The 23,327-nt window shown below is 39.3% G+C and overlaps 2 protein-coding genes across 3 annotated transcripts; one reads left to right on the forward strand and one right to left on the reverse strand.

Moving 5' to 3' along the window:
- Positions 1 to 46: 46 nt before the first annotated feature.
- On the reverse strand, positions 47 to 23,061 carry LOC113675271 (cilia- and flagella-associated protein 44). 2 transcript variants are annotated; one of them, XM_089208815.1, is made up of 36 exons: positions 22,852 to 23,061; positions 20,156 to 20,729; positions 19,396 to 19,513; positions 18,447 to 18,609; positions 17,449 to 17,768; positions 17,158 to 17,246; positions 16,612 to 16,886; positions 15,664 to 15,735; positions 15,211 to 15,258; positions 14,564 to 14,663; positions 14,182 to 14,276; positions 13,541 to 13,747; positions 13,090 to 13,200; positions 12,268 to 12,426; positions 11,606 to 11,857; positions 11,321 to 11,475; positions 10,584 to 10,857; positions 9,866 to 10,003; positions 9,510 to 9,605; positions 9,282 to 9,338; positions 8,972 to 9,045; positions 8,588 to 8,789; positions 7,959 to 8,120; positions 7,248 to 7,436; positions 7,032 to 7,106; positions 6,830 to 6,939; positions 5,215 to 5,338; positions 4,820 to 5,022; positions 4,227 to 4,355; positions 3,620 to 3,734; positions 2,846 to 3,163; positions 2,102 to 2,263; positions 1,604 to 1,800; positions 1,424 to 1,481; positions 850 to 1,017; positions 47 to 597 (listed from the first exon to the last, which is right to left on the reverse strand). In XM_089208815.1, exons 1-36 carry the CDS (start codon positions 22,852 to 22,854, stop codon positions 268 to 270), a joined length of 5,922 nt encoding a protein of 1,973 aa, XP_089064941.1. In that variant the 5' UTR covers positions 22,855 to 23,061; the 3' UTR covers positions 47 to 267. The 2 variants fall into 2 exon arrangements, with proteins under 2 accessions (XP_089064941.1, XP_027047624.2); XM_027191823.2 differs by lacking the exon at positions 22,852 to 23,061 and having other exon boundaries at positions 20,156 to 22,052.
- LOC113675270 (uncharacterized) lies at positions 5,709 to 6,521 on the forward strand. Its single transcript, XM_027191822.2, has one exon. It carries the CDS (start codon positions 5,814 to 5,816, stop codon positions 6,429 to 6,431), a length of 618 nt encoding a protein of 205 aa, XP_027047623.2. The 5' UTR covers positions 5,709 to 5,813; the 3' UTR covers positions 6,432 to 6,521.
- Positions 23,062 to 23,327: the final 266 nt, after the last annotated feature.

The following is a 23,327-nucleotide window of genomic DNA, read 5'->3' on the forward strand; positions in this document are numbered from 1 at the left end:
CCTTGTAATGACAGTGAAGAACGTATTCACACAAGATCTCATCCGATTTCAAAGCGAAGTATTTTTATTCGAAGCTTGAACGTAATCTTTGAAATCATGATCAATATTCATACTCCATCTTTGAAATCCTGACCAATATTCAAACTCCATTGCATTATTTACAGTGCATGTATAAAAACAATTACGCGAACAATGAAAAAAACCCTGAGAACTACTAAGTTCTTACACTCAAAACTCGGCTTTTCGAGAAAAAAAATCGATAACAAGTCATTGATTGGGTATGGGCGTTTGTCCAGGAGGGAGGGGCGGTTGTGCCGGTGGAAGAATATGCCCGCCTTTACGTGACAGCAAAGTTATTTCATCCTTGAGAGCGTCGATTTCTTGAGCCTGCAATTGCACCAGCTGGACCAAACGCTGCCGTTCCCGGATGTCAGCCTTACGACTTCCGGTAAACTCCGTACCAAGTGACTTTTGTCGTGAGTTCAGCATCTGTTCAAGCTCTTTCTTTTCTTGCAATAAAACAGTGAAAGTGTCCAATCTCTGCGTGTTCTCCCGAGTAAGTTGCGTCACCTTGCCCTTGTGCGAGTCAATCTTGCTCTAAGTAAACAACAACAACAACAATCAACTTAAACCAGGAGTAGGTCTCGACGACCAATCCGGTGGTGAAAGTAAAGAAAGAGCAGAACCAGAAATCTGTGATGTGGGGAGAATTTGACTGCGAAAACACAGTTTCGTTTTTTTCCAATAACATAATTTCTTAAATAAGCAGAGAAGTATTTCAAACTTGCCCCCCTCTATTGCTATCTACCCTCCGATACTTTTGACGTAAAGTTTTAAAGAAGAACTCACGTTCCACTTGGCGATCTCCGCGGCGCTCTTAGACTCTTGTTGTCTGAGTTTCTCCTTTAGTTCCTCGACAGTTCTGTTTACTGTAACAGTCTCAAGCTTTTCCAGATCCACCAATCGGCCAAATTTCAACATCAACATGTTACGAACTTTCTCTTCCAATTCACCGATCTAAGGACGAAGTACATTACGATGCAGTGTTACTTAATAAGTCATGGTAATTTTGTGAGTTTTTTTTCCTTTCCTATCTATTTTCTCACTCTATTATTCATTTATTTGTTTCTTTATTTTCAATCCGAAGAGCATCAGCGAGTGGGGAGCGGCCAAAGAAAAGATAGTAATCACTTGCAACGCCCGATCGCATGGCGAAAAAAGGATGATCAAAGAATCCAGTTTTTAAAGAAACCGTTACTCTGTTACTATTCTTAGAGTTTTTTTGGCCCATAATTTTGGCTACTTGGTTGTTGTTGTTGTTATGTGCGACAGTTCTCCCGAAAAAGAACACTGCTTCGTGCACATCAGTTCAATAGTGGGCTTCCTGTGATTTGGCCAATTAGATGCTGCACAGTAACCTTACCCTGTTTTCCTGGACTTTCTTGTCGCGGATGAGCTGCACATGAGTCTGGCGATGCTCCCTAAAAGATAAATAAAAACAACTCAGATTTGGGTGAGCTAAACAACTAATGCAATTATAAATCAATTTTATAATTGTCTGTATAAAAGAGAATTTAAGATGCAAATCATATTTTTATCGTACCTATAAAGTCTCTTCTGCTCAGCCTTCTCTTTTTCCAGCTCTTTGATTCTGTGCTGTAGTCGTACCAGTCCAGGGCTGTTAAAAACAAGACACTGCGACAGATCCTGAGGCAGCACACTGTTTATCATGTACTGGATCTGATGAAATCTGAGCACCACAACCACGTCCAGTTCGTTAAGTTTTTGCTGCTTCTCACGCTAAAATTATTTCGAAAAAAAAGCTGATTAGCAAGTTTTAAGGAGCTCTTTTGCGCTTACGCATCTTGAAAGACTCACGTTTATGATTTGCAAGCCAAGCATTAAAATCTTTTTCATCCTTAAACAATCCCTTTCCACTCCGATTCATCTCAACGGCTTTTGTTCGACATTGCAAATTATGAATTAAGATTTTACTCCAATTCAAACAATTTTTTTAATCTACCGCAAAACGATCCCATACGCTGTTTTATTTTTAGGATTTTAAAATGGCAGTAAATTACATTTCATTCATTCTGCTTACCTGGAAAGCTTCCAAATCAGCTTCTGCCGTTTTTAAGGCACCATCGATGATCTTTGCTTTCTTTACAAGTGCGTCAGATTCCTTCTTCAAGGACTCGCTTGTTTTCTTCTCTTCTGCCAATTCTTCTTCCAGGTCTAAGCGGCGTTCGCGTAGCTGACAAACCTTGAATCGAGATATAAAAATCAGCACCCGATGAATCAATCAATCAATCAACCAGTCAATCATTAAGTCAGCCAACCAATCAGCGAGTCAATCAGTTGGTCAACATGTCAATCAATCAACTACGCAATTCACTTGTTTTAAAGCAGAAGATACGGTTACCCTCTCTACCCGAGCAAGAACCTCATGATTAAACCGCATGACGATAAATTAAAAAAACTCACATAGAAACTCAGCGAAACTGATTTCAGTAAATACGAATAAAGTCAAGTTAAGTTGCTCGAGCCTAGTGGTAAATTGCTGTCGAAGCTTATTCCATTGTCCGCAGTATAATGCAATTTGAACATCATTAGTCCCCAGTAGACGGGACGTTAGTTCCATTGAAGGTTATTTCCAAGCAATTCACCAGGTTTCCCTGACAATTTGAAAGTATCCAATTGTCTAGCCCAAGAACACACCACATTGGCCCGCGCAAGGCTTGGGCCCAGAACTCTCAATCCATATTCTGACGCGCAAGCCACGAGGCCACAGCGTCAGCTACTCCTTCTTGCAATAGTTCCCCCATACTAAGGATTAGTAACACACCTGATCGAACAAAGCTCGGTCACACCCTGGTGGACACACGCTATCGTCCAGTTCCTCTGCGTCAGAATCCTCTTCATCACTGGATGACAAATCCTCGTCGCTGTCCTCATCCTCGCTTTCTTCGTCCGAACCCTCCTCAGCTTGAGTTTTCTTCTTGGCACGTTTGATTTTTTTCTTAAAAACGCGTGTCAAAAACGACTCGAACTTGTTGTTCTCACCAAGAGCTGCCGTGAATGTGGTGTACAGCGCTTTTTCCTGCTCCTGGAGCTTTTCGATGTCTTGTTTCTTAGAGTCTAATTTCAACTGACAGTCTTCCACCTGGAGGAGAAACACGGTTGATCCGTTATCGTTCAAGCCAAGACCAAAAGATTAGACGAACACCTGTTTCCATTAGTTTTAACTGGCTGGACCCGCAATTATTTTCCGCAAATAGATATGCAAAAATAGCGCCAGCTAATCTGTCCTTTGAGTAGGGCCAATTAGTTTATACACTTCTACGTAGACTGCACGTGATACGCGCGGGAGTTTGAAGATGACAATACAAATTTCTCAGGTGTTTTGAACTCTAAGCAGCGTTGGTTGCGTGCGCCGGCAAGAACATAGGTTTTTCAGTTTCGCCAGGTCCAATAAAATCGACAAACCAATAATGAGTGCTGGAGCAGTGCTCAGAAAATGAAAATGGAATATAAAAATATTTTGTTGAGTTTGCCACACGACAACCAACGTTTGAAGAAAAAAACAAACAGCTCATCGCTGTGAAGTCTTTCTTAATACCTTCTCCTGCATCTCCTCCTTCTCAGAAAGTTTAGTGTTTACTTTGTTAGCAAAGCTGTTCTCTCTTTTCTCGAACTCTTTTAGCAGCATGAATTCTTCAAACAAAGTAACTTGCCTGTCAAAAAAAAAAACAAAATCAACCAAACGAGGCTTAGAGTCTTCCCAAAGGTTGGGGTTCATAAATACAATTTCTGTTCTGTTACTTTACAGCAGTATCTCATTTTATTGTCGTTTTTAATCATTAGTTGTTGTACCTGCGCAACAGTTACTGAATTGGTAAATAAATAAAGCTTACACTGGTTCTCAAGCTGCTTCCTGACAAAAAACCCAAACGCTTAACGCCAGGATTCGTGGAATAGAGTAAATGGAACACCAAGAGGGATAATCGAAAAGTTACCCTTAGTATACCTTTCTCAGCCCTCCCACCTTCCCCCCCCCCCGCCCCCGACGCGATCTGACGTCAACAGGGCAAAAAGAGAAATCGTGAAATTCGAAGGAAAAGGCATTGAGAAAAAAATTGAGACTGGGAGACCCCCTATTTTGCTGTTTTCATACCTGCCGCTTCAAGTCTAAGAAACTTCAAACCCCTTTAGTATATGGAACTCACCGTAAGTCAGCGCACTTCACAGCAACTTCTAGATGCATTTTGTCGTGTCTTAGGTATCGCAGATCGGCATCAAATTTTTCCAATGTGCTGGTGATATTGTCGATCAATACATCTTGTTCGTATTGTAACCTGGATTGCAGAATAGATTGTTCAATATCATAAGTTAAAAAACTTGTGGAATTTTCAGGGTTTAGAGTTAGGGTTCAGAGTTGTTGGGACACTGTGAGCCTTGAAGTCACAATACCTTGCATGCGACAAAACCGAAAAAAAACGCACAATACTTTCAATTTTAAAATTCCCCGGTTAGCCAATGTTGACATATTTTCCCGCGCGTGGGACTAGCTGGACCATTCCCGCGCTTGCCTTTGATTGGCCAGTTTCCCTTGCTTGCCGCCGGTTGCCCATTTTCTTGCGTTCCTTGCCTAATTTCATTTTGGCGCACGTTTTAATAGTGTGCCATTTTCACTTATTTAGTGAGACATTTTCCTGTTCCTTTTGTTGACGAATCAATTAGGTTTTCACTCAAATACGCCCCCACCCCGCCCCCTTTCCCCTCCGAACAAAAAAAATTGTTGAAAGAATACTTGTCCAACCTGATTTGCTCTTCATATTGCATCTCCTGCTCCAGCACGGACGGGTCCTCGCTGATGTCCTCTAACGCGGGCTCGGGGGTTTCTTTGTCCGTCAAAGTACTCAAACTAGACTTGGGCCTTCCAAGGGAATGTACAGAGACAGAAGAGGTAGAGCGGTCCCTTTGCTGTGTCCCTGGCTTGCTTGTTGGAGCCAATTTTGAGGTCTGAAAGGACAATTGGATAACATTGATATAAAGAAAATATAATGTCCACAAAGAAATAAGAATAAAGAGGTCCATGAGTTAGTTTTGCACAAAGATAAACCCCTGTGTAGCTAAGGCCAGTCGTGAAATCTTTCAGCAAGTTAGCAAAAACGCAGTCTATGAGTTCCTCGTTGAAAACAAACGTCCGCTCACCTCAGTTCCCCCGCCACCAAATCCACCAAAACCTCCAAATCCCCCTCCCTGCTCTCCCTGATTAACCTTTTCAACCATTCGTTTCTTGAATTCAAGTAACTGCTCACGTGTGTATTCAAGGCGCCTACAAACGAAACAGAAATAAAATCAATAATCCACCTTATACCAGTTTTCTATTAAGAACTCACCCATGAACAGAGAAATTATTGTAACACAATCTAAGTTAAGACAATTTGGTTCATATCCGCGGGCATACATAAATGTTTGGGCCCATCAAAATAACTTTGATAAGGGTCACAACTTATTTATTCCCAAAAACATTAACTTTGTTGCTACTATTATCACTTTGGAGGGCATCGAGAAAACAAGTTTTAATCAACTCTTTTGAAGCATTAATTAACCAACGTCTCCATTAACCCATTTGCAAATCTCACGTTCGCGCGCGCAAGTACACGTAAACACGTCAACAATGTTTAAAAGGAAATCCATGGCAACCAAAAATAACAATCACCGCGCTAAAACCCTGTTCAGTGTGCAAGGTGTATATAAACTTATTGTCCCAGATTCCGTTCCACTAACACGCTTTTCAGTTGAGAAAAATGTCTAGAAACCTACTAGACAGGCTTAAAGAACTGCAAGATGCCATGGACTCTTGTCAGAGAAGTACAGAAAACTTAATCGATGATTACAGACAGAGCGTGCTACAAACGGCTGCCGTGGTGGCGGCCGCGAAAATCAATGAGGAGAAAGTTCAAGTTGAAAAGAAAAAAGAACTTCTCCGGAGGATGATCGACAGGGAAAGAGAAGCAAGTCAACTAGCTGTTGAGAAAGTGCACAGCACCGCAAAGAAATCTATTCAAGCCTTGATAAATGACAAGAACAAAGAGTTACAAAAAGCTCTTGATGACATAGAACGCACCCACAAGGAGGAGATGGCGAAGGTGAAAGATGAAACACGGCAGAAAACAATTCATAAGCTCACAGCGATAAAAAAGAGGAAAAAACGCGCAAGAGAAGATTCAAAACCGAAGGCTGCTAGAGCTGAACGAGAGAGAGAAATACCAAAGTGCGCAAGTTGTGGAAAAGTGAGTGCTTCCTTGTTGATGTGCAGTGGTTGTCGTGTGAATTTGTACTGCGATGAAATTTGCCAAAAGAAAGATTGGGGCCGCCATGAAAAGCACTGTCCAGAACCGACCATGCGTGAAAAAGATACCTAACACTGTTTACAACGTCCATAAGTTAAACTGTAAGAAATTTATAAATGACCGCAGTTCTCTTTAATAAACGGAAGCTGCTTTCACTGAAACGCACTGCTTGTCCAGAAATATTTGATTACCACCAAATACTATTTTATTGTGAAGAGTGTGTCAGAATTGCGGCTCAATCCTATGAGCAAACACAAATTTCTTTCGGCGAATGAGGCGCAGAAAAGTTTTCGTTTTTCTTTACTAAGGTGGAAAGAGACAGAAAGCTTCCAATACTTGATCGATCTGAAAAAAATCTTCAGATAACAAAAAAAACTTTTTTGTCCTGAACTTGTCAAATTTAGTTCTGATTGGTTTCCTGATTTTGATTGACGTTTTCCACCATAAACTGACTCTCTAACAAAACTTACTTTTCGGGACATTCATCAGGCATCATTTCGGGTATTTTCGGAATGGTCCGTCGGGAATACGGGTCGATCTTGCGCTGTACTTCCTCGAGTTGTGCGACCACTTCCTTCAACTACAAAATGAAAGTGCAAGTATAAACAAAACGACACAATTCTTGTAGACAGACTTCACTGCAAAGGAAGTAGGTTACCAATCTTGAATTACCTCTTTGATTATCTTGATTTTCTTATCTCGGAGAGCTAAGAATGAATGGTTGAATTCAAACTTATAATGATGAATCTGAAAAACAAAAAAAACAACAACAACAACAACATCAAAACCCGTTCACTTTTCCGAACATTTCAGCTTACATTCTTTTCAAAACCGATGAAATTTACTTCCAAAAAAGCACAACGCAAAAATTTAATTGGTAAAATTTACCTGGTCAAGTAGGTTCAGGAGTTGAATTCTCTTCTTTTCCGCATTCACCCTTTGACTTTCGGGCACCACATAATCTTTAGCAGTCTTCAGCTTATAATCGCCCATGTTTTCTCGCGCTTCTTTAATGGCAGCCAGATCTTTGGGATCTTCATAACCTTCGTCAGGTTTGCTACGATACAACTCGTCCCACTAAGATACAAATCAAAGTATGACTGTTGAAGAAATCTAGGAATGGCTGCAAAAAGAATTAACTGCAGAGCTTTCACATGTAATACATCCTAAAATTTATTTCAGTTACTATGAGAAACCTAGTGAGCTAGTAGGCTAGCTCTCGTCCTTTAGGAGTTTTCCCGAGCTTGAATAAATTAATAAAGGGGGTTATTTTCTAAAGAAACTGTGGCGCTGCGTCGGTGGGGGAGTGTGAAAAGATAACTTGAAGAGAGGAACGCTCTAACGAAAGGCTAACGCTCGAAACGTCGACTTAGAAACTCTTTACGGTGGCCAATTTACATTATCAACTCAGTTAATAAAACCAAAGTATCTTGCAACTTGCTTTAGTTGAACTCTTCGCAACATAATGATCTAATAAATGTATTTTTTTGTTTTCTTTTCCTAAGAGGACAGGGAACGAATCCCGCAATCCTCGGTTTTGGCCCTACCACTGCCTCTTATTTGGAGCTTTACAAACGGACAGCAAATAGTTCTCAGTACCTCGCCTTGTCTGGCAAGTCTCTTTTGCCTGCGGGCTTCTGCTTTAGCTAGCGCATTAGCGACTTTGCTTCCCAGCTGGCCTTGTGACGCTGGAGCTTGTTGCTGCTGTTGTTGTTGTTGTTGGTTTGCAGTTATCTTATCTTGTGTGCTACGTCTCTTCATCTGCATAAAATGATTTTCCGATCATAAAACTATTCCATATTCCAACATCAAGTATTGCAAGAATACACAAGGGATTTTAAATCAACGACATATATAGTGGACGCCTAACATTCACGTTACCACTTTGGAGGAAGTGTCTGGCAATAAAATTAAAACTGGAGGACAATTTGCCACGATACCACCCCCCCCGCCTCATTCAATGTCATAAACTCACCGGCAGCAAAGTGCAATGTTGTCCGGGGGGGGGGGAGAGGAAGAAAAGTAAGGGTATCAGGGATACCTTGGTATGTTGTTTCGATCACAACCTGATCACCTCATTTTTCCCGCTTTTACTTTGAGTTCTTATTGGCTCCTTGCGATTTTTCCTTTTTCTGATTGGCTGTTGCTATATAACTCGTGATTTGCTTTCACACGCCACTCAGCTCATTTCCATGCTCATAAATTAAGTATCGATGATAATCCCTCACCTGAGCTGCTTTCTGCGCTGCACTTGAGAAGCCCTTTCTCCCTGACACTCCCCCGTCAGTTCCCTCCCCACCCCTGGTCCCTCCGGCCTCTTGTAGCAGCTGGTGAAGGTAGTCTGGTTTAGCTGCTCTGAAGGCTGTCACAAGATGAGGAGTAAGGAACGCGCGGAGTACGATCCGATCACATTCAACCTCGTCCTTAAATCTGCAAGGGAAAAAAACAAGCATTGTTTAATATCTGATTTCAATCAACAGCATCAAAAAGTCGTCACGACACGAAAATAGAGACAAATAAAATTACAAAGAGATGCCATACCCGAGTTTAAAACCTAATTCTGTAACTCAGTGGAGGAACACATGACAGCAAAATGTGAAAGCTTTTCTCACCTGTTTTGTAGTTTTTTCAATCCAATAGACTTCTTTTCTGCTTCCCAAGCCATCTCTTTACGAACAAGTTCAATCTAAAGGCCAAAATCAAAAACAGAAACAAAAACAGGTTCGTCTGATGCATTTACTCGGCAAGAGCACCTGGATTAGCTTGCGTCACGTTCACAGTAAGTGTAGGCAAGGGAAAAGTTAAGCGAGCGGGAAAGTCCAACAATTTTTTCCTTTTGCGCACAACGCCTTCTCGCTTGTCCTCACGATTTGAGCGTCTTGAACAGTTAGGCTACAAATAGACTACTTAATGTATACTCACTTTGTTATCCACCTCAGCTTTCTGTTCCGTGACGAGATCGGGATCAATTTCGAATTCCTGAAAGTAACAAAAGCACGGAGTCCCTCAGATAACAGATTAAAAAAAACATTGTGGACTTGACTCCTTACCACAAATCTCATGCAAGCAGGATTGGAAGATTTTACAGTTTACTTTACAGCGGTTGATGATATTTCGGTCAACACAAAAATGGGGAAAAAAAAAACTTACATCGGTTGTAATCTGCACATGTGGAGGAAGTTTCTGATTTCTCGTCATTAACTCCTTAAAGGCTCTTCTTAAATTTCCAATCTTTCGACGGATGTTCTGGAAAAAGAAGGAAAACAAAGTATATAGCTACGAAACATAATTGCGATCCCAGGGATTTTTTCACTTTGCACACGTGGCTGATTCCGAAGTCAAGTGGTAAAACTTGAGGGACACACAAGGGTCGGAGAGAGTTCTCCTCTTTCACCGACGCGTTTTTCCTCTTACGCGAGCTCCCAGAAACTTAGCTCTCTTTTCTCGTGCGGTTGCTACGCAGTTTACCTTTTGAATGGGTTTCCATGCGCTGCGCTTGTAAATACCTGCTTTTTCTCCTCGGCCAATTTAACCAATCTGTCATGTTCCGCCTTCTGCTTCTCGAGTTCAATACTGTAATGGTTTGGGTCATCAATATCGTCGATCTTCTTCACTATCTCTTCACCTTCCTCTCCAATCAGCTTCTAAAATAATCAGGATATGATAGCCAGACATTAGAATGGGGTTGACCATCCTCTGTACCTTCTTCTCCTCTGTCTGTTTGATTACGCCTTTATTTTATTACAAGATAATACAAACAAGCGAGGAAAGGATTTCCCGAGGTTATTTAACGAAACCCCTACATTGTCTTACACGAAAAAAGTTTTTAATTTTTTTCTTTTCGCCGAAAATGGGAGTGACTATGTGATTGGTTGAGAGCCAGGCGTATGATTTCTGGACCAATCACGGAAGTGCAGTGCAGCTAAAACTGTAGTTACCCGAATTATTCTTGACAACAGACCATTGTTCTATACTGGCCTTATGCCCCATTCATACAAGCAAAATATATTTAGTAAGACCAGGGTTTTGCTTGTACAGGATGACAATTAGCAATTGAAAAGTGCAAAGGTGAATTTTACATAGGGTTCAAGTAATCACCATCTTGAATTTTCATTGTGCTAGATTTGAAGTCGACAAACATCATATAAAGCAACTTCTATGAAGAGAACAATTTAAATGCATAGCGTGAATGGAGTATTACTTATTTCCCTCTGATTATCTCACCTTTGCCGAGGGTATGGACACCTTATGAGACACTTTCAGGCCTTTCACAGCTTTATCCATGAAGCGAAACACAAAGAAGTTACCATCCATTCCAGCAGTGAAGACATATTTGTCATCAAAGCTGGTTTTTATGTGTCGGATTCCTCCATGATGGTTGTCGTGCACATTAAGCGCCCAAAAATTGCTGAAGTTTTCAAAGTCGTTCGATCCGTCTAGAGGATGAATACGAAGAACTCCATCGTCCATACCAAAAAGGAGGAATTTACCTGAGTGACTGAAAACGAAAGACAGAAAATTTCAGTACATGCATTTAAAACATCGACGCATGGAGAAGCGGTGTCCTGAGGATCGGCCCATTGGACTCTAGGTCAAAAACTTCGGGGTCAACTCCTGGCCAGAATAACAAATAAAATTGGCTGGAGATGAAGACTTCGAGTAGTCTTTTACTCAAAGCATCAAATCTACGGAGCAACAAGTTTTAAATAGCAAAAACTTCAGATTCAAGTGTCTATTTCAAATTTCAGACTCAAGTACTGAGATCCGAAATACACCAGTGGGGTGACAAGAGAATTTTACTCACGAAACTTAAGACAATTTTTATCCTAGGAATGAGTGAGGAAACTGTCTTAATGAAGCCTTCTAACGAAAGTCTTTACAACAGCAAGCTTTCACAACTTTGCACCTCTATGCACAGACATGGAGAAGGGAAAACCTAAATGCCATAATCTCCGTCATACCTGAACCACACAGATCTAATTGGCGTATCATTGCTGTTGTCCACGGGTATGGATTTCACGGGTTCATCTCGGGTGTCCTCCTGCCCTTCTGCAGGAGGCGGTTTTTTACCATCATCAAATTCACACTGGTACATATACCCTGCATCCCAACCGCCCTAAGATCAAGATGACATCTACATTTGAGTCACAGTATATAGATTACAAACTAGATTAAAACTAAATTTTTGCGATTTCAAAATAGATGTAATGGAGTGCAATTTTAGGGACTAACATAGATTAACTTACCATTGAAATCCAGAATTTCTCCGTTTTGCCGTGGTAAAATCCTTTAATAATTTCTCCTGGTTCTTTATGTTGTTCTTCTTCGTTCTCCTCTTCTTCCTTCTGTTCTTCTCCGTCTTGTTCGTCTTCTTTTTTTTCTTCTTCCTGTTCTTCTTCCTCTTCCAATCCTCGTGCACGCCGCCGCGCTCGTTCTGCTTCTTTCTTTTTCCTATTCTCTTCTTCCTCTTTCGCCTTTTGCGCTTCTTCTTCAGCTTTCTGTAAAAACATGAAACATCCCTATTACTGACCAAACATAAACATGAACTTTCAGCCGCACAAGCGCTTTCCGATCGACTGCCGTAAAAACCACAGCCACTGTAATGAGAACAGTCGATCAGAGTGAAGGAAATTATCATGTGACGCCAATGACGACTCGGGGAAAAAAAAGCAAATTGATGAAAACGGGGAAAACACAAGTGGAAGGGGTGGAGTAGGTGGGGAAAGTAAGTGACCTCAAGCACGAGAAAGCGCAAGTTCAAAAGTATCTGATTAGTTGAGAGAATGGCGCGGGTCTTTCTAAACCAATCACATCGTGAAGTAAAGCAAAACTTATGAAACCCCAGATAATTTTCACCTTCACCAATGGATTAAAAATACCAAAGGCGAAAAACCCCTCAGGTACCCACCCTGAGTTTATCCTTGACACTCTTGAAGTGGTACTCCTTGGTCTTCAGATTAGTCAGGGGGAGGTGGAACGTCTTACTCGTGTCATATTTGCCAGGATCAGGAGCCTCGACGTGAAGAACTGTACCATCCTTACAGCTGATGAGTACGCTCTTTGGAGCCTGAAGACAAGATGAATCTCGATTATGAACGATAAGTACTGTGGAGTAACTAAATCTAATATGCTCATTTCATGACCCAATTTTACGTGAATGGAGAGAAAAACGTTCAACGGCGGTTTTCGAAAGGGCAAAGTTGCACTAACGTTTCTTTTTTCTATTTTATAGAGATTCCAAAGGCAGCAAACAGCTCAAGCGACTTACTTTGGAGAGCACTTCTTTCATCACAAAAAGCAAACTATCATTCATGGACATTATGATGTACCACCCTAAAATAACCCTGCTCAAATACTATAATTCTCAGCAAAATCCTCTACCCTGATAATACAGCTACTTGTGGAATGAGAATTGCTTGATTGTGATAAAAATAGAAATAATAAGGAAGACAATTACTGCAATTTTAATTGAGTGTCGAAAATAATCCAAGTTTGCTTTGTTTTTGCTTTACCTCGCTTTGTGATTGGTCCAGAAAACTCAAGCCAAACTTTCAACCAATCAAATGCAAAGCTAAAAACCAATCACGACTTGGTCGCCCGCGTTTTCCCGCGCTTAAGTCATTTTTGGTCGGTTTTACTTTGACTTCTCATTGGCTCTTAGAGGTATTTTTCTTTCTTCTGATTGGCTGTTACGACACTCAATTGAAAAGCGTTCAATATCTCCAATTACCTTAGGTTCGTTTGACCATTCCATAGATACAACTGGAGAAGCAGTCTCAATGAATCCTATCGGTTTGTAAGTTTCAGCAACAGTGAAGAAGAAAACTGTGCAGTCGTCACTCTGCAACGTCACAGTGAAAAATACATTTTAACAGGGTGTCTTAGGAAACACCATTTAAATTATGTTCTTACTTGGAAGCAGAATAACTAAGTGGTCTAGGGTGTCCTTCCTCCTTTTCTCTCACCGAATGTATTCATGGTTTCCCCGAGTTCAACTTCTTAACTGCACTCTGTGAGCAACCACCTGATTTACCTACCATACGCTAGTGGATATTTTAAACCCTTAACTCCATTATCAACATATTATTTATCTTAAGGGTCTGCTTATGGAATCTGACTCCACCCTTGGTTTTGATTGGCACGTCAACTCCCATTATCTTAAATGGTCATTAGAAACTTACCCCAGTGGCCAGAATTTCTCCTTGCTCATCGATAGTTAATACAGTGACTGCCTTGGTGTGTGGTTTAAAAACTTGCTCCAAATTGAGCTCATATTTCTGCTTGGACTTTTTAGTTCTCAGTTGGGAAGGATCCACCTTATTCAGTGCTAACAACCGAACCACACCATCCGCAAAACCAGCAAGTAGTTTGGTACCTTTGGTATCAACCTAAACGAATTTTAAAAGGCAAAAAGGTTTACGCTGTTCGTTTTTGACACATTCAACAACCTTAACAAACAGTCAGGTAAATTGGGTAATTATAATTTAGATCGCTCTGACGAAGGGCTAACGCTAGAAACGTCAGCTTTAAAACTTTACGGTGGCCAATTTACGTTATCAACTCAGTTGATAATACTAAATTACCCTATTATACTCTCCCTCCGACGCAGCACCACAGTTTCTTTAGAAACTTACCCCTTCATTCATTGGTCAGGTAAATTGATTTGGTTCAGATGTCCCACTTGTGATCCCACAATATTTATAACATTGTGTTTCCAAAACCAGACAAAGTCAACTGAACTCAATTTTTCTTTTACAGGCAAGTGACCCTGAGTCAAGGTTTTGTTGTAGGCAAACACTAATAGCACCATGGTTAAACTCACCACTTTAGGAACCCACAAAAGACTGGAACCTCCTGAATTGTATTTAGCCTGGCACATTGGTGCCTTGGAGAGGTAGTCATAAACTCGCACAGTATCTGTAAAACGGAATCAAACGTAGTGATAAGTCAAAAGTGTATGAAACATTAGCAACTCTACAAATCCCTTTGCCTGGGTCTTCTTATCAGACAAAAACCAGTTAAATTTACTGCCAATAGTACCTGTTAATATGCCCTAAATTTTCTTGAGATTTTTTAAAATTCAACAGTTAAAAGGATTGCTCTACGAAGTTTAACATTTCTTTAACCTGTTATACAAATCACAGTAAAGGAGAACACTACCTGCCCCATCTCCAGAAAGAAAAGGAAGGAAAAAAGTTACTCACGATCCACTCCAATTGTAGCCACAAAATGAGCAACAGGAGAAGTTTCAAGGCCAGTGATTGGTCCTGCATGGTAATAGTACATCCTCTCTGGTGCATGGCTCTGTAAAAAAAAAATTGCTCAGTTAACCCTTTAACTCCCAAGATCTGAGTGTCAAATCTCCCCTCTAGCTATTACACATCTCCTTGTAAATTGAATTGGTGTTCAATCAAGTAATAGCTTGTAACTGATTAGTTTGAGTATTCTCACTACCTGTTTGCTGGATAATATATGGACACCAAAGGGAGAAGTTGCATGATAATCACTTCTGCTAGTTATAGGGTTAAATACAAATCTGACAGAAAAATCAAGTGTTTTTTTTTCTGTCTGCGCAGGATCAGCAAAACATTTGTTTTATTATCATGGCTATATAATTTTTGATCGTTATTTTGTAACTTTTATGTACACATAGATGTATGCATTTCATAACATATTTGTTTTTGTTAATAGTTTATGAATATAGTTTGTATTATGGTAAGATTTGATATAAGCAGGGCATCCCTTTGTAATAGTTATGTCATATGACTGAAGGATTTACTTTGCTATAAAATAAATAAAGGTTTACAACTTTACTTCTACTGTACTTTAACAAACACTTTGTAATACCTACAGTGTGAGTAAATGACAGATCAAGTTTCCATATACCACCTGTGGCATCCTGAAAAATATCAGAGATTTGAAAAAAAAAATTCAAGGTTAGTTTAAGATGTTTGCAATGGACACAAAGAAAAGGTAGATAATTGAAAAAACAATTAAAAGCTTTAGCTTGTGACTGATGTAGGCTTGCATATCAGACATGTACACATCATATCTTACTCAATTAACGACAAGCTTACACCTGCCTTTTAATCTGAGCAAAGATTTAAACCACCAGTATCTATATTTCAAATCTCAAGCAATAAAACCTCAGTAATTTGAGATTTTAGAAAAGGAATTGAAGCGTTTTAAAAAATCACTAATCTTGAGCACTTCTACTGCACTACTCAAATGCATGTCCAACCCAAACACAGTCAGTGTCTCACTGACTGGGGAAAATACTCTCATGATGTTAGCTGACACTTACCTGAGCATACCAGATTGGTGCTTCAGTATTCACAGCTTTGACCATTGACATGAGTTTGACATCAGTGCCAACCTATCGGAATAAATTGTCTGCATCATAATAAATAACAATGTTTGTTCAATGACATTTCCTGGCTTGCACATACACTCCCAGTGATGGCACAAATTGAACCAATTCTGACACAGAAAACACTTAAATAGAAAATCCAATTAGGTCATCTTCTCTTACCATCATGGCTATATAACTTACTAAATATGCACTCAGTTCATGACATTTACACCAAAACAAACTAGACACACAGTGTGTCACTGATACAGGCTACCCTTAGAGGCTTACCAGTAGTGACTAACATGAACATTTATTTTGTTATAAAGTTTTTTTTAGAGGAGATACAAGGCCTGATTGCTAACATCTTCAATTTGCACATGGGATGAAGAGCACAATTTGCTCACTGAGTTTGATTTAAAATTCTGAAAGGTATCTGATGGGTCTCTTAGCTTGGACAAAATGCCATTGTCAGAGGTATCTGACAATTTTATTTTTATGCAGTAACTGTAACATTGACGACTGTGAATATTATGAAAATGGTATGTGTGAACTGCAAAGCAATCTTTGCAGTAAGGAACACTACTTATAAAAAGTAATAGTGAAACTAAGGCCTGAAAAAAAGGTTCAGGCCTACCAGTGCAGCACTCTACCAACTGAGCTTAAAAAAGCCATCTGGGGGCTGGTCATTATGTTGGTTTCAAATAAACCCATGAATTGATGAATCAATGACTGTGAATATATGAAAACCATATACGTGAACTAAAGTTTTAAGAAATTAATAGGAAAGTTATCTTCATTGTGATGAACACTACTTAGCATGAGTGGTGGAAAATACAGTAAGGACTGAAAAAAAAAATTTGTTACTGTAAAATGTTCTTGCAGCCAAATTTTTACCCCTACCTTCAGCTCATACATTGGGTCCATTTCAAACAGCTGCCCCTCCTCTGTGGTGTCAGCATTGTCAATGCTCTCAAAATCCCAGACTTTCACAAAACCATCAGCACCAATGGTCATGAGTTCACCTTCATCCATAAAGAACTGTTCAATCATACCAACATGACAAGGTTTCCTGCCTTTCTTGGAAATTTCCACTTTAATTAGACCACCATCCCAGAGTAGCATGTTGCCCCATTCTGATCCAGAAAGTACTTTACCATCAGGAAGCTCAACAAAACCTGTTTTTAAGAAAATTAGGTAGTTAGTGTGCAACATAAGCTAATGAAAGCAATATATGAACTAAATTGCCATCAAGTTCTCTGAAACTCAGTGATCAGAGAATTGTCAGACTACAGAATATGAAATTCAAGATCTAAGTTCAATTTCCTTGAGAGGAACTCAGAGTTTTTCTCTGTTCCACACGTATGAAACTTCCCCTTTTGGTTTTTTGACACTCAGTTGAAAACTGCCCTACATGAAGTTCAAGTTTAACTATATACTTCTGCTGACCTTCTATATCAGAGATTTCTTTGGCACCAAACTTTCCAATTTGTCCCTGTAGCTTCAGTCCAGTGAATGTGCTTGCCATGGTCCAAAATCTGCAGAAGTACAAAAGTTTTGATGTTCAGTTTCAAAGATTATGATGCACATGCAATAAGGATTCAAAAACAGTCTGTTAAAGTTGCTACTGAGTTCAATTTTAGTCTATAATCATACTTATGATTTCAAATGGAACATAGGCTTTGAAATCAGACCAAAATCCACTCCATACAGTTCAATAAAAAGGATAAATTTACACACCTAATATGTCCTGAGCCACTAGTACACAAGTGTCCCTCGTCTTCAGGTGAAAATGCTACTTTGTAAATATCCTGTGAGAAAGCCTTGGATCTAAGAATAATCTGTTCATTTCTCCAGTCCCATACAGTCAACATATAGTCTGGTGCACTGCCAACAGAAGCAAGTTTGTCTCCTTTAGGGGAGAAGTCCAAGTGGGCATAAGCTTCTTCAGTCCCATCACGAAGGATTCGGTGGAGCTTCAGAGAAGGATACTCAAAGATATTGATGTTAGGCTTCACTCCTTTTTCTGCTACTGCAAAATATTTTCTGCTGGGATGGACCTGCCAGTCAAAAAGTATATATTACCTCCACATAACAAAATGTATCACTTGTAAACATTGAATGATCAAAATAGTTTATCAAAATTATTCAAACACATCTGGCTCAGGTTATTGGAAGGTCAGATAACTCTATCCACTGGATAAATCTCTATCTGGTGGATAGTGATTCATCCATTGGATAGTGTTATCCACCCTTTATTATGACTTGATTATAATTAGCTACAATGCTATTTTGCAGATAGAGAATAGTGTTGCATATGTTATTTAAATCTAATAACTTAAAGACTTAGTGTCACTTGTCTGTGTCTGTTACCATAAAGGTGCTTGTTGAAACAAACTTATCACTGTGTGAGAATAATTCCTAAACTGATTTTAAGATAGAGACTGAAATAAATCTTATAAATCCATGTTTAGATGTGACTTGTATTCTTGAAATTATCATTAATTTTTTACCACAAACTTTAAGTAAAGTACTTTGACAAACATAAATTCCATGAATTTACAATAAAGTTATTCCAGCTTCAAAGCATAAATCAACTAAAACAGATGATAGAAATGGGAAATAGATGATGGTAATTAAACACTATAATCATATTAGAAGTTACAAAATGTGTCTATAACAATCACTTCACTCAAACATCCAGTGTTGTTTAAAAAAAATTGAAGATAAAAACTTACTGCAACGGCCCCAATTCCACCTCCTCCCGTTGTTCTAATGTGAGTCTGCTCCTGTGTCTTTAGATTGAGAATCTCTACTGAGTTTCCAGCAGAGAACAAAACACAATTTTCATCCAGGACATGGAGGTTTGATCTCTTGGTACATTCAAACCCAAATGAATGGCTTGTGAAGAGACGGAAGAGTTAAGGATGTAAACAAATGTATCCTACTGCAGTAGAACCTGGATTAAGTGCATCATATTTAGCAGTCACCTTCTATTAAGCAGTTGGTTGTCAAAGTCACAAATTTGTTCTCCTAAATTACTGTAATTTTCACCTCTAATAAGCAGTCACCTTCATTAAGCATTCATCTCTATTGAGTGGTTGTGGTTACCTTTGACTGAGTTTCAACCCCCTGTTTGTGTTGTCTTACACCTGTATTGAGCCTTCACTTCAAGTGGAAGCACTCAATTGAAACAGTTAACTTAAAATAATATCTCAAGTTCATTAATTCCCTTTTTATATCCTGAGATCACTGTTGGCTCTTTTGATTCAAATGTCCTCAACACATTGCATGTTATCTTTCTTCTCTGGGATGTTAGGAGAAACATTATGCACAAATATTGCACAAGTCATTTGCTGGTCAACCTGTATTAAGTAGTCATCCTCCATTTCCCATTGGGTGACCGCTTAACACTGGGTCAACCATGTACATGAAACTATAATTTCACTGTAACCAGTCATTGAAATTCAAAACATTCTAAAGAAAAAGCATCTTAAAACTGAGAGTACAAATTTGCATTTGACAACAGAAAGGTATGTTGTGTGCAAAGTGCTACATGTAATTACTTTGAGTTTTATAGCTTCAGGACAATTTGATTTCAAATGAAATGCTGAGCTATAGAACTTTCAATAGCAGACTTTAATCAACAAATGAAAGTATTACATTCACATCTAACCAAAAGGATACTAAAATGATAACAATGATGATGGGATTCCCTCTGTTGAAAATGCCTTTGAGACTAATTCATCAAAATCATAATAGAAGTCATCTGGTAGAATTCTTTCAGCCTCTTCTTCTGTATCTCCTACATTTCAACAGAGTTACACATTAGTAATGTGAAATCATTTAAGACTTCACATCACAACTTTACTCTGATGAAACAACAGGGTGGGGTTGCTCAAAGATGAGTTAAGATAACCTAAGGTTAGTATGGAATTTGATTTCAGATCTGAAAGCTCTAAAAGAAAATTCAGAGGCATTCTTTTAACTACAATTTGATGACTGGATGCTCCATAGATAATAGAGTAACCTATCTAATAAAAGGCTCTTGAATAAAGAAAAAAAGAGACCAGGATTAAAATTTAACCCTGGGTTAGTGCTAATCAGCTTCCATACAAATGGGCCTGGATGTATAAATCATAAGAAAGGACAGGAATCATAATAGAATTTAGAGAAAACATTAAAATTCAAAGCATAAAGTAACGTAGCATTTTACAACATACAAAAAAACTTTTGTATGTAAGGAGTCACACAAGTGGGTGTAAAACTCAGAAACTACTGGTGGGCAAATTTATTTTTCAAGTAGAGATGCTTGTATCAAATACTACTGTAAAGTGTAAATGAACCAATTTAATTCAAAATTGAATTACTAACTCAACACTTGTGAAATTTTGGGTTTTCTTTTTCATTAACTTGCTATAAATTGTAGCTTATTTTCATAATTTACCTGGTACAGTCTGTTTTGGTTCACCAGGTTGTGCCTCTCCATCTCCTTTTCCAGTTCCATCTTCTTTCTCTTCGCCATCTTCTTCCAAACTCTCCTGCTTTTCCTCTCCTTCTTTCTTTGCTTTTTTCTTCTTCTTCTTTTTGTCACTCTCATCCTTTTTCGTTTCATCAGCTTCTCCTGTAGTTGTATCACCTTCTTTACCCTCCTCTTTAACTTTTGCATCAGAAGATTCCCCTGAGTGACCTTCATCTCCGCCTTCCTGATCAGCTCTTTTAACTGCTTTTCTGCTTTCTCCTTCTTCCAATTCTGATTTTCCTGCATCATCCTCCTGTTCTTTCTTACCTTCACCAGGTTCTGTTGATAATTCACCTTTGTCGGTTCTGACAATTTGCTCCTTGCTGTCCTTTGAACTATCATCAGTTTGCATGGCTCCTGATGAATCTTCCTTTCCATCTGACTCAGCATTAACTTGTCCTCTCCCATCAGAGCTTTCTGTTTTCTCCTTATCCCCTTTGCTTTCTTTAGAATTTCCCCCTTCATTTTCTTCTTTATTTCCTTCTGCCAGTGCAGGATCCTGTTTATTGTTAGAAAGAGAGTCATGATTTTGTTTAGAATCCTCACCAACATCTTTAGATTTTGCTTCCTCGCTTGTGGGTGGTGACACATCATCACTTATTTTGTCGTGATCACCTGTCTGCTTTGATTTAGAGCTGTTTTCTACACTTACTGTTTCTGTGTTGTTATCAGCTATTACATTTTCTGAGACTGATTTATCACTATGGTGACCTTGCCCCTGTTCAGTCAAATCCTTGCCTTCTGTTTGAGATACACCTTCATTAATTTTTACCAGGGAAGCATCATCTCTGGCTGCCGTACCACCTTCTTTTATTTCACCCCCATTTGTTTTGGATTGAGAAAGACCATCTGCATCTTTCTGAGTAATAGCATCCCCAGGACTTTCTACGGTAGACCCATCTTGGGTAACATCACTACTTCCCTGGCCTGCAACTCCTCCTTTGTCTCCTGACTGTGATCGAGACCTTCTCCCAATACCAGACCCACCCCTACCACTGGCTAACTGTTGGTTTTGTTCTTCGTCCTTGGCCCTCTTGTCAGCACCTGATCCTGGTCTGGACCTGTCACCATCTCTTGATCCAGGTCTGCTGCTAGGTTTCTGATAGCCTTCCTCCCCTTTCTTCAACCCTTCAGACTCTGATGTTGGCCTTTCTTTGCCCGAGCCTGGTCGTGAACTCGCCGAGCCAAGCCTCGAACCACGAACATGTACTGGTTTGTCCTGAGAATTTGAAACCCGCGAAGTGTCTTCACTTTGAGGTTTAAAGATTTCATTTGCTATTTCTCCCTCTCGAACTGAATAATTTCCATTGTTTATATCTGTATCTTTGACATCAGTACTAGTTTCACCGCCTCGGTTCTCGAATATTTCAGATCTCTGAACGTTTTCTTTATCAGATTTCATGTTGTTGCTATGAACAGAATCCTCTAAAGCGTTGCCTTCGTTTGGCTTCGAGGAATCCCCACCAAAACTTTCATCTTCTCGACTTTCTTCGTCGTTGGCGTTGTCGCCATTCAAATCATCATCTTTTCCCTTGCTCGTAGAATCTGGGTTTTCTGAATCAATTTTTTCACCGTCCTTTTCGGTGTCTCCAACATTCTTATCAGAAGACGAACCTTGGCGCCCATCATCAGTTTTAGCGCCTTCGCTGTCATACTCTGTATCTCCAAGCTGATAACGTCTTAAAGCTTCTGCTTTAAGTTTATGTGTCGCATCTTTTAGCGTGCGGGACTTTGTACCATCCTCTCTTTCCTGCGCTTTTGGATCTGCATTATCGGGATTGTCCGACATATTGAATACGACTGTGCGGAGCTCGTCACCATAGTGATAAGTCTTATTTACGATTTAATCGAAATTATGACTTCCCTATATCACTGTAAGTTTCGGAAAATCGAGCTATTCATATGAAGTTGGTTTTGTGGGCAAATTTCTTGAGAATTTCTGTGAAATATTCACAGCAAAGCGAGCGAATCGTAAGATTTGGTAATAACAGTGGAAAATTTCTCAGTAATTGATGACCCAAATAAGCCAGCGTTGATCAGTGTTTTGATTACTCAGGAGCAATTAGTATTCCATCGTTTACTTGCACAATTGCAACCCATTTTTTCTAATTTCATTTTGCGATCAACTTTTCACAGGATCGTTAAAAAAGCTTGTAAACAGCCGTAAAAGTATAGCGTAACAAAAGAAGTTTGATATCCAAATGGACATATGTTTTCTATTTTCAAAATTCAACTTCACCTCGAGATGCAGATGCTATTATTTTCAAGAAAGGTAACGAGTTTTACTAGCACATTCAATTGAGCACATTTAACTGCGGAAAATTAGCCGAAGGAAATTGAAGCTTTGTTTTTAAATAACAAAGTACAAAACGAACTTGTTAGTTTGACGCCGAGTAAACGGTATTGATCTCGAAAGCCTTGTAGTTTTCAGTACTTGTCACTTTTGAGAACAAGCCTTAGCCTGGAACTGAATTGACTACCTTAGTCATGATCTTGAATGAAAGCGTTTAAAAATGGCTTAATTTCGTTATGAGTGCAAAAGAAAGGCGGATGACTTACATGCTTTGTTAACTTTGACTGGAAGTACTAAGTAGCAGTAACATCAAAATGAAATTACTTACCATCAATATTTTTCTTCCTAGATCTAATCAACCACCAACAGATTCAGATTAAGACTGCTGAATTTCTCGACTAGATCGCCGTCATATCGAACAAGTTAATAAAGCACATTCTGCGCTGAAATGCTCAAATCTACCGCTATGAACGATAAATTAAAAGCGTGGTTTTCCGCGCAGCTTTTGTCGAAAAGCAGCTGCAATAAGCGCGCGCTTAACAATGGGATCTCTCAAAGGTGGCGAGAAAATTAATCTTTATCAAGATTACATAATTCTTTAAAAGAAATAGCTTGTTAATGACAGAAATTAATTGTAATCTGCAATAACAATGACTAACTGAGAGTACATACTTTAATTGATCGTCATAATTAGATCGAAAGCAATAATAAGATACTGTTAGATTAAGTTCGTGAGGGAACAAGTCACCAGAAGTTTGATCAAGTTGCGTTTTCTCCTATCTCAAAAGTCGGCTCGCGTCGCCT

This window comes from Pocillopora damicornis, chromosome 6, assembly GCF_964200805.1.
Source record: "Pocillopora damicornis chromosome 6, jaPocDami1.2, whole genome shotgun sequence".
Taxonomy (NCBI): Eukaryota; Metazoa; Cnidaria; class Anthozoa; order Scleractinia; family Pocilloporidae; genus Pocillopora; species Pocillopora damicornis.

Coding starts and splice junctions, on each gene's coding strand:
- LOC113675270 (XM_027191822.2), top strand. CDS start 5,814: ATGTCTAGAAACCTACTAGACAGGCTTAAAGAACTGCAAGATGCCATG.
- LOC113675271 (XM_027191823.2), bottom strand. CDS start 22,019: ATGTCGGACAATCCCGATAATGCAGATCCAAAAGCGCAGGAAAGAGAG. Junction 9,046..9,281: donor AAGCTGAGGTGGATAACAAA/GTGAGTATACAT, acceptor TTTGGCCTTTAG/ATTGAACTTGTTCGTAAAGA. Junction 1,018..1,423: donor AGAAAGTCCAGGAAAACAGG/GTAAGGTTACTG, acceptor CTTCGTCCTTAG/ATCGGTGAATTGGAAGAGAA.